This window comes from Squalius cephalus (assembly GCF_949319135.1).
Source record: "Squalius cephalus genome assembly, chromosome: 11".
NCBI lineage: Eukaryota > Metazoa > Chordata > Actinopteri > Cypriniformes > Leuciscidae > Squalius > Squalius cephalus.
Window position 1 is genome coordinate 18887279 of NC_137132.1, and position 11607 is coordinate 18898885.

Below are 11607 nucleotides of genomic sequence, written 5' to 3' on the forward strand. Positions count from 1 at the left end.
ACTCTAGCGAGCTCATATGTCCATATAGCGTTTTAAATATTCATTATTAATTAATAACATAAATTCTTAAACTGTGTGACCAGATTTGGAAATCTAGCATTTGAATTCTTGACATGCTACATATTTCCTTATCTTTCTGATACAAAGCAAAATCATTAAATCAATCAATATACTGTATCTAAAAGTGGACTCAACCTCTTGTTCTCTGTACTGAGAAATCAATCGATAATCTGCCCCTGTAATCTGTGTGAAAAGAAATTTAAGAAATTGTTGGCGCTTTACTGCTATTAGTGCTATCAGATGGAAACTGCAGTGAATTATATGTATAGGTACACACAATTCGCTTTTGCAATGAGCCAATGTTGGGGGAAAAATCCTGGCTATAGATGGACGTTCACACTACATGATTCTGTTTTTTCTTCAGATGTCTTTTCCAGAATGAAAATCAGCTAAAATGTCCATTGTATGTCATTGGATTTGTGCTATACACATTAGAGAGCTGAATGATTGAAATAGATGTTTTGTTTTTTTTAAACATCTCTCCTTTTTACAAGACATATTTAAAATGCAGTGTAAGTGTTGATAAGCTTTGGGATCAATAACAACAACAGAGAGAGAAATCCCTCAGTTAATAAACTATGCATGGAATACACATCCTGTGTGTATTAAGTTACATAAACCCCATCACTTCCAACTGACCACCACATCAAAACTTTGACATTAGTGGGATGCATGTCTGTATTCAAATCATTGCTCTCTAGATTTAAAAAAAGAAATGGCATTTAAAAACGCGTTTCAAACATTTATAGTTAATGTGTCGACAAGGTCAGGCCGAACCAATAGTCGATGTTCAATCAATATGAGATTTGAATTTAAAGAGCTTTGGCCTCCCGGGTGACAGAGCATGGAGTCAGCGGTGTGGTTAAGCCCCGGGCTCAGGAGGGCCCGCAGGCCTGTTTAACTCTCAGGACCATGATTAATTCATAGTGGATTATGTGCTGGGTGCAGCAGGGGCACCGCTGGGCTCCTTCACACTAAAACCACACACTGCAATGAGATAAAGGCTTTTCCCCCAGATAGCAAGCTCAATTTGATGCCGTCTTCCTGGCCTCTGTACCTGTGAAGGATTCCTCCCACATACGCTCCCCACAGAGAGTCAAATCAACTGAATCTCATCTGACTCTTTTGTTTTTCCCTATCTATGAACTGAGATGTGGAATGAGATGAGTTCAGTGATGAGGTTGTCTCTTCTGAACTTGTTTCTCCATATATCTATTGTCTCGGATGCCAAGGTGTTGCAATGTCTATGTCATCTTTTAAGATTTTCACAACGTTTTAGAAGAGAAAGCGCTTCTAATGCGCTGTGAAAGTTATGATTCTTTGTCATCTGGCCCCATAGTAGATACTGAATATGTTTAAAATGTAGAAACTTGTCAGGTTTTCTTGCACAGCCAGGATAAAAAGGAAAGAGATGGTGAATTTATGATGAAGATATACAAAATATTGTATAAAAAATTCACTTGTATGACATTAAATGTGAATTAGGTGCTACTGTATAAAAACAAGAAATAAGTTGTTTCCCAAAACAACACAGTTTTGACTTTCCATTTACAGTATATCTCAAAGTGAAAAGGTGAGGACACCCATAATCATAGGACATCATTTTAAAACATTTTGATTTAGCTGATTTGATCGCTGAGTAAATGATGCTTTGTTAGTATTGTGAAATGCCGTATCACGAAAGGACATCTTTACACGAGGATTTTTTTAACATATTGCAGTCAAGACAGCCTTGTGAGGGTCATGTGATGTCCTCCACCATGTCGTGTTCATCCTGAGAGATTACAGTTAGGGAATATTCTTCAGAAGCCATATTTCTCAGAAAGCAGAAAGCGCCTGTATTTAGATGCTTATAATCTCAGCTAGTCCAAGGAAAAGCACCTATCATCCGAATTTCATATTTTCTAATTTTATTAAAAACTCACAAATTTGTCAACATGTCGTATTTATACAGTGAATGGTCTAATATGCACTGGAGGTCACGTAAGCTTAGGTTTATTAGAACAATAAAAGACATACCATGAGAATTTGATATTTAAAGAAAGTAGCAGCTGCTTGCTGCACATTTGACCATCAATTTCAATAGTTTGGATTTTCCTTTAAAGACACAAAAATAAAACTTGTAGGTCTAAGTATGTTATATTAACAATTTATGAATGTTTTTTTCAGCAGACTAAAAAAATTAAGAAGTCAATACTTCTTATTGTTTTTTAAACACTTACACTTTGTTTCAACACTGCAGATAATGGTGCAAAGCACTTTTACAGTATTTGTGCTATGTTTTTATTTGGCAACTGTCTACTTGTTTTTTTTTTTTCCAGTTTTTTCTTTTTTTTTTTGTAAACAACATTTTGTACAAACTAGCACAGTGAACCACAACCCCAGCAAACTTCCATCATACAATATAAATAAAATCAATACAAAAGTTTGGTTGGTTGCTTGGAACATTTTTTTCTGGATCAAGAGGTTCTAAATCATGGTTGATACTTTTAACTCCTGAATTAAATATATTACGTAAACAGTTGACTGTTCTATGTCCCTTTCAGACCCTTGTTAAAATAATTTTAGAAGGTAGACTTCATTTATCAACATTTCAAGTTCTCTTCCATTAAATAAAGGGTTCACCATCCATACACATTGTAACATTTTGCCTTTTGAAGGCTAACTTCTTCAGATTTGGTGGAATTCTTGGGGAACAAAAACAGGATATGCCCAGAAAGAGAAAAAAAAAGCTTTTTCTCCCTGGCCTTCAGAAACATATTTAGTGTCGAAAAGGTTGTTTAAGTGTCAGTATGGCAGAGCCTTGAAAGGCAAGGAGGTCTGAGGAGTTTTCAAATAAATAAATTAGTCTGACGGCTTAGATCTTTCCTAGAGTCAACATTGCAGGTTAGCGTTAGATCAGCCGCCTTGGGTGTTTCTCTGTAAAGCTGACAAGTCTTTGACGGTAGCTGACGCTGTTAATGTGTCGCTATCGCTGTTTTAGAGCGGCGATTTAACCGGCGGTACGCATTGAGCTTCTGGAGGGACGCTGCTGTGCTGGGAGTTCATACAGCGACCTGGTCAACAGTATCATTTCTTTCTCTTCTTGAGTTCGGACTTGGGATAAAGAAAGAAAGAAGGAAACGGAACATCAACACAATGAGTTCAAGAAGGTAAATGTCAATGCCCATGCTGCCCTCTGCTGCTCTCTCTGTGAGCTGTCCCACCACATTTATGACATGGAAAAAAAGGGGGAAAAAGACAAAAATGATAACCAGAATGTGCGGCCAGTGTCCCTGTTCCCTCCCTCCCTCCTCTGTTTATCATAATTTCTCTCTGCTGAAATGTCCGTTCACAGGAGCTACCAGACCGTGCCCTCGTTCATTTCTGATGGAGGGTGGGAGAGGTGGTTGCTGTATCCGGTGCCGTTGAGGGAGAGGGATGTAAAGGATGGACTAGGTCCAAAAACATCTGAGGACATGCTGTGCAGGGGCCCAGGTATCCCTGGCTCTGGACTGGGTGAGTCCCCTGGGTGGTGAGACATGATATCTGAAAAGCGCTGTACTTCACTGGACGGATGGTGGCCGGGGATAGGATGGTCCATGCCCCCTAGCGGGGTACCGGTGGGTCCTGACGATGGAACGAAGGGGAGGTCTACAGGAGTCTGGGCCTGTGAAGATGGAGGGCCTTGGGGAAAGAAGTCGTAATTCCCTCCCGGGCCGTAGTACTCGCTCTGATAATCTGTAGATACACGAAGGATAAAAGAATTTCGGTTTAGATTTGGAAACAAAGAGCAGGCGGAAACTCCTTGTTTAAAAATTATGAGAGTATGTAGTGTGTCATTCTTTGGAATAAATCTCAATACGCCACATTAGTCACAGAACATGTTACACTGAAATCACAAATGTAGCTGGGTGGGGAGAACAAAGCTTTGCTAATTACAATGAGGAAGGCTTCGCCTTTCTGAACAGCTGAAAACTTATAAAACAAGCTGTTATTGATATGATAGTGTATATATAACAATAACTGCTTTGTTTTAGCCATATGGAGGAGAACCCAGTAAATTATAATAAAACATTTATATAGGAGGAAACTTAGCACAGTTTCTACAGTTCATGTTTCTCAGGGTAAGTGTCACCGAGTATGTGCCTTTAAAGAAACTGACTGTCATAAATTTTGATTTTATTTGTTTACCCAACAACAGCTACAGCAGAAATATATTAGGATTTTAGTAGGAATAACAAAAAATGTTATACTAATTTAAGTGAGAACTTTTTTTTATAATCAACATTCAAAACCACTGATACTGAAAATACAGATTTGTGAAAGTGAACTAAAAATAAACTAGACTGAATAAAATCGACATATGTATATCGTTGGAACAAAGACGCCATTTTGGATTAAAAAGTAAAGTAAAAAGCATTAAAAAGTTCTTAACAGAGCAACACAACAAATATCAAACAACTGTTTCCACAATATCAAAGCATTCCAAACACATTGACAACAGGAAAAAATTGCCAGTAGCTATATGTTTAGGAAGCCCAGTCTAATTACAAAACTAAAAAAATTATATTTGCAGACTATTTAAACTGAAAACACAAACTAATAGATATAAAACACGTGTCATTGTCGCCTAACTCTACCATTTTCAATTCTGGTGCGAAACAAATGAAACCAGCGCGATAAAGAAATACATATTTCAGACAAAGGTTTTATATAGATTATATCTTACCTCCATAGTATGAAAACGGGCCGTTTGGAATTAATTCTCCAGGCTCGAGTCTGTCCACGAGCGTTCGCATTCTTCTCGGACTCCGGAAGAACGCGTGTCTCCTCGCGCCGAGCGCGCTCAGCTGTTTCATGCGCCGCTCTTTAGACCGCCGGTTCTGAAACCATACCTAGAGAACGTGGGCAAAAATTGGAAATATTTTTAAAATGTGCTAAACGTGCTAAAATCGGATACAATAATTAATTGCAGTGGTAAAAACCAACAGTGTGCATTGTATGTTTATGCAGCTTCACGAAATAATTGCAGAAGTAGTGTAGTAGTTCAGTACGCCTAGTTATAGCCTATAAATACATAGTTACATGGGCAAACATAAACTATGAAGAAAATAAAATATATTATCAACTACCAAAATAAAACACATTATAGGTTAACCATATTAACATGATTGCGTAAATGTATGTGACTGATACATTTTATGATCTGCACTGTTTAAATGCTAACATTTATTTGTGTTGATTTTACGAGCTTTCAGAGGGTCAATTCGATTTTATTTATTAGTAAAGTAGGCCTAATTCTAAGTGTTCTAAGTGCAAATATCTGCAGGCTGTACATTTGGCACCGTTTTGACTTAAACATTTAAAGCATTTTTAAACTTTTGTATTTTATTTGTATTATTATTATTTTACTGTGAGTGCAATGCAAACTAACACAAGATGCCCTACAAGATGTGCAAACCTAACAGTCTGGCACTATGGCCTAATGTTTACATGTCACGTTTACTATTTTTATTGGGTCAGAGCAGCGTTTTCACAGTCTACTGAGGTAGGCCTGTGAAGTGACGGAATACATTCGTATTGTAGTGACAAGATTACTCGTAATTGTCGTCACTGTTAGAGAGTCGGATCTAACCTCACTTTAATGATCTTTTAACCCTCCATTTACTCCGACTGAGGGGGCAGCAGCGGGGACTTCAAATCTCTAATTAATACTTAATAGGAGGGTGGTTACCGATATATTAACCGGCTCTATGCAGTTATTATTTCGTAATCTATATATCCACCCTTGAATTCCTTTTGCTAATTATAGTTTACTCTGACGGTCTTAAATATCCAACCTCGCTACTCTATTAATCTCAACCCCTTCCCTGCACTTGATCTTATGTTCAGTCTCATTTTAAGGCATTATCCCCGCAGCACCAATCTATTACGGGGCTTTTAACGATGATGATGATGCTTTATCTGTGTTCTTATCGGATCTCTCACGCTGAACAAAATGACCAAGATGAGGATCTTTAAAACGATGCTGACAAATCCCATATAGCGTGCGTAAATGAGGGCGCACATTCGCCAAAGTACTGCGCGACTCTCATTGTTCCGCCCGTTCACTCGACACAAAAAAGCAAAGATCGATTCTCAATTTCTCACAGAACACCACCTAGTATGAGGTACTTTGACAGACACAGAGACAGATTTCTGCGTTTCCACTTGACTGAGAACCGTCACAGCATGTCTAAATGTGGTCGCAAAACGTGATGGCGCTGCATTGCCAAGACTCCCATCGTTCTCACCAGTCTGATGCCAGCTGGCGTGCCTCTCCATCTCTCGAGTCAAGTATAAAAGGCTAACCATATAAATGTTACTTCCAAATATTTACAGGTGCCAGCAAAAAGTGTCCTCATTTCAATTCAAATGGTCTTGCCTCAAGGATTGGAAGGGAGGCACAGTGAAGGCTCGCATGTGCTTTTCTCTATTTCATCCAGGAAGAGACATTTGTACCACAATATGCCTAAGAATCACACACTATAAATTCTCGTCAGGAAACCGTATTTGTAGGCCTATCTAATCGCGCTTGTCGTCAAAATTACTAACAGCAAGCGTAGCAATTATATGCCACCAATAAACACAGTTTGTTAGTGTATGTAATGGTGTTTAAGTTTACCTGAATAACTCGCATGTTGAGCCCCGTCTCCTGCGCCAGTTGCTCCCTGATGTGTCTGGTTGGTTTGGGGGTCGCCGCGAATGCCGCTTTCAGTGTCTCCAACTGCTTTGCTTTAATCGTGGTACGCGGTCCTCTCCGTTTGCCTCCGAGGTTCTGGTCATCATTTTCATTGTTACCCGTTTCTTTGTCCGATAAGTTTGCGCTTTCCGCATCCTTGACATCGTCCTGTAGCTGGTCTTGCGAATCTGGCGATAAACTAGGGTCACTGCAAGCTGTAACTGAATGTGGAAAGGGACGTCGGAGACAAGGAGTCGAAATAAAAACCTCAGAATTAGGCATGGGGACTAGAGAAGTGTTATACACTATATAATGGAATGTAAAATAAATAAATAAACCCAAAGGGGAAAAAAAGAAAGAAACGCAAAATTCAATAAAACAAAAGAAGAAATGAATAAACAAAGAAAGAACAAAGAAATACTGGTATTTAGAGCTGACAGAACTGTCACAATGCACTAGTTTACTGTAAAAGATTATTAGAAAATAAACTGTCCAGCTGTTCCTCTGCAATAGGCCACACAATTAATGCACCAAAATCTGTACTTCATTTCAAAAATTAGATGCTTTTCAAAATTTGCTATGCACGACACCGTCTGAAGATTTTATTATTATTATTATTATTTAGGAATATAGAAAAATACAATAATTCGCTTTTGTGAGACATATTGAACGGACTTCAAGAGAGTTCAGTCTGTATTTGTTAAAAATGTTCATGTTTTCATCAACAGATATCTTATTAATCTTTAATCTAAATGTTCAGTATTATTGATATAGCGAAATAATATGGGACAAAAAAACACGGACGCGTACAATGATAGCCTATATATAGGCTATATATATATATATATATATATATATATATATATATATATATATATATATATTCTCCTAGTTATCATTTCACCTAATTCATTTTACTCACCTGAAAGGAGATTGGCGTCTTTTCCGTTCGAGCTGCTTAAATAATCTTCTTTACAGACAAATTTATTTTCGTCTATGATATACAATTCCTCCCCCGTTGATAGCTGCTTGTTACACATCATGCATGTGAAGCAGTTCAGATGAAAGACTTTGCTCCGTGCCCTCCGGACCAAGTCATTCGGCGAGATCCCCTGAGCACAACCCGCGCATTTTGTTCCAAAGCGCCTGCAAATGGACAGACCAAGAAAAAAAGGTCACTATACCACGGTAAAATAGCAGATAAATATGAAAGGATGTTATAATAGCCTATGTCCAGAGCAGGGTCATGTAATAGCATCGTATATATTTGAGTGTATATAAAATGTGTGGTCGTAAATGTCTTATATTATCATCACTGTTATTTTGGGAATAATACACATTTCACAATAATTATTTGTTCAGTTGTTATTGTTTATGCAATGATAACGCAAAATAAAAAAAAGATATTTAGAAATGTATTAGTAGCCTACACCTAAAAATATACTTTGAATTTAGATGTATTTTGCATGTGTTTTAAAGTGCATTAAAGCATAATTAATAATCACCCGTAACAAAGACATGTACATTCTTCCAATACAAACACCATTGCAGTAAATACTCACCACTTCATTGTTGTGACCAATAATGTGTATTGTGGTTCTCTGTACAGATTGTTGATTCTGAGTCTGTGATTACATTGTCTGAGGGTTTCCATCTCAAAGTCGTTTATTATTCAAATCCACTTATCACATCTTAACTCGAAGCACTGCAGACACACGCGGGGCCACTGGGCCGCGTTACACTTTCAACTACCCTGGCAAAGCATTGATCCCTGCGGCTTCCCTGGCTGCCATTCGTTGTAAACAAAGTGTGATTTCCTTAAAACCCTTGCTGCGGACGAGTACACAGACTATTAGTGTATCTGCTCGCCATTTTGCATAACAATTCAAATTAACAAGCATTTAATTAATGGACGTCCTAATCAAATAATCAAACAAGTCGGGCTTGTTGACAGTACTTAGGGTCACACTTCATGTTAGTGTGAATGTAAGTCCTAATTCTAATGAAATCATGTAAAATTGTGTATATATATGGACTATGTATAGCTTTAACAGCATTTTGAATTTTCATCGATTTTCAATTTTCATTAAATTTAAATAGCACTGTAAATGTTTGAGTGGTTGAGAAAAGGCTACTTCCCAAATGTGTGAAACCTCTTTTAAAACTTAACTGTGCCATTTTAAAATGATAGATATATTTTTGGTTGTCTTTTGGTGTCATTTATGTATAACCCATGAACGGTAAATTATACAAATTTTTTTTTAAATAAATAAATAATTAAAATGATTTAACCATAGCTGCAAACCAACCGTTTATATCTGTATATTGGATTTAAAAATATGACCAACTCTTTCTGTTGTTCTTGTAGACAATTAAACCAGTGTCCCTGAAGCTCATCGTATTAAATAAACTAGTATATTCCCATGTATCACAGACATAGATCCACAGCAGGAAAAAAAAAAAAAAAAAAATGTTGATGAGGTCGAACTCACGCAAGGAACTTACCTAAAGAAGTCGTTTTTGCAATAGAGTTTTCCTTCTCGAGAGAAGCATTTCTCTGTTAGGTTACATTTGCACTCGCAGCATTGAACGCACTTGATGTGCCATGCTCTGTCCAGAACATTAAGGAGAAACCTGTCTAATATAGGCCTCTCGCAGCCCGCACAGTGGACCATCGTCTTTGGATGTGCTCCCACAGTTACTGCCGTGGTGTCCACAACCTGAGGGTCTGCTGCTCCTGTTTTCCCCCTTTCAAAAGAGAGGAGGGAAAGGGGTGTAACGCTGAAGGATGCTCCAAATCAGTCTTGGCGAACAGGTTTGAAAGGAAAAGATCAAGACGTTTTAAATATATTCACCACTTTTGTGTATGGGGATGGACCTGTAGCGGTCCAAAATCAAGATGATAAAAGAGGATCTTCTCATGAGGTAGTGCTTCACTTGTCAGTCATTATTTCTCATCCTCTTCCTTCCCAAATTCTGAGATGCACAAATGAAGCCAGCATAGAGAAAGCTTTCAAAACACCAACTGTTCGTTGGCTACAAAGACATGGACATCATTGCGGAAAAAGCAAGTCGCCGTTGTCAACAAGGTGAAGCATTGGTGACGGTGTTCATTCAAGTCTTTCAAAAGCAAGCATCTAATGCAACCGGTCTTCAGCACAGGAGACACGCGAGCCCAGAGACACTAGAGTGCACTTTACCATGTCCACGTATCCACTGTATACGTCCCTCTGAAAGATGCAATGACCAAACGCGTTTGAAAAGTGCGTCTCCCTCTGTAACGTGTGCTGTTTTCCTCGGTAAGACAGGAGAGGTGAAAGATGCTAGTGTGAACAGAATGCGCGTGACATCTCGTTGCAGGACTGATGACGATCCCCGAACAGCCTCCGGTGTTCTGCATGTTCCTGAAAGCACACGAGCCAGCCTTATTCACAGCCTCCTGACGTCACTCCGGGCCGAGGCCAATCAGCGGCTTGCCGTTCAAGTAACCATTAGCTATCCCCTCACCGCTTTACCGGCACACTCTGCGCTATTTATAGGGAACAGAGGACACCAATTGTCAAAAATCCCAGAAACTGTCATATCTTAGTTAATGTGGGGAGTCAGAAAACAGACCTTGCTATTTGAAAGTCTTTTTACTTTTTCTCGTCATTTTCCAATAATCGTCTATTCTGGTGGAGCCGAGGGACAAGAGAAGCATTTGATAAGGTACATATCTGATAATTTACGCATTGTTTATGTATAGCATATGTAGATGTGTCAGTGCGTTAAGTTATTGGAGATGCGTCATGCTGTGAAAACTGTTGTGTAACTGAGTGTGACTGCGTTGTTTATTTATTAAAAAGAAATGTAGCGCAAGGATGCTTATTCTGGAATATGCATTGTTTTTTTTTTTCTTTATTCATTGTATAGCCCAGCGCGAGCATGAAATGATTTATATGTATTTTTGTTTAATGTATCCATATTAAGACAACAGCACAGAATCTTTGTTTTATAAAATCATATTTGGGCGAGAACTATGTGATAATGTCAAAAAGAGTTAATTTCCCCATTCACTGACACTAAATCAAATTTATAACCATAATATATCCCAAGACAGTAAGATAGAATAATACACAGCTTTTTAAAGCTATTCTTTATAGCCTACTGCGTTTAAAGAATTTTACGAAGACAATTTGACAACGTCATTCAATCAACGAAAAGACACTTAATCCTCCTTTGGTCCTTTGTTAAAAGAGAGAAAGTGAAAGACACGAGGGCTCTAAACTTTACAGGATGTTAGATCACCTCAGCAGTCTCTAATGGCCCAAACACCTTTTGGTGTTATGTTGGATCTGTTAAGTCCGTTCTTCTGATTTTAAGCAATATACACCGTGTTCTTCAAGTTATGTAGCCTAGCTAATAGTTACATTTCATTGTAAATAACAATTAGGGTATAGGGCTAATGAATTTAGAACCATTATGGGTTCCATGCTTGTTTCCTTATAATCATTTTCTCGATAACCCTTGAATGTTATTTTTTAGTGTTTTATAACAATTAAAATATGCTCAGTGTGTAATATGTAATTATGGCGATTTTTTTCTGTACACGAATTATTTTCTAATATGAAATGTTTAGTTTTTGCTGTATGCACATTAACCTTAACCTGAAATTTTCACAGCAAACATTTGTATCTATGTAATAATTCAATATCATTAAAGCACACGTTCCGAATCCTAATCTTATTTCGAACCTCTGGTACATTTGCCTTCATGTGTGACACTGACACAATTCACCACCATATATAAAGACTCTGCCATTCCTGCTTCACATCACGCCCCTCAACCTCACAATCTCAGCTATT

The 11607-nt window shown here is 38.0% G+C and overlaps 1 protein-coding gene and 1 long non-coding RNA gene across 2 annotated transcripts in view; one reads left to right on the forward strand and one right to left on the reverse strand.

Annotated features, from left to right (window-relative positions):
* LOC307167701 overlaps positions 1 to 3116 on the forward strand; it is a 107376-nt gene extending 104260 nt beyond the window's left edge. Inside the window, exon 5 of the long non-coding RNA XR_013822847.1 lies at positions 3044 to 3116. This is a non-coding gene — a long non-coding RNA (uncharacterized lncRNA). The remainder of the gene's footprint in view (positions 1 to 3043) is intronic.
* Positions 1982 to 9700, reverse strand: lhx1a (LIM homeobox 1a). Its single transcript, XM_079886969.1, has 6 exons — positions 9619 to 9700; positions 9269 to 9511; positions 7686 to 7909; positions 6707 to 6984; positions 4772 to 4937; positions 1982 to 3780 (listed from the first exon to the last, which is right to left on the reverse strand). Exons 2-6 carry the CDS (start codon positions 9436 to 9438, stop codon positions 3401 to 3403), a joined length of 1218 nt encoding a protein of 405 aa, XP_079743095.1. The 5' UTR covers positions 9439 to 9511; positions 9619 to 9700; the 3' UTR covers positions 1982 to 3400.
* Positions 9701 to 11607: the final 1907 nt, after the last annotated feature.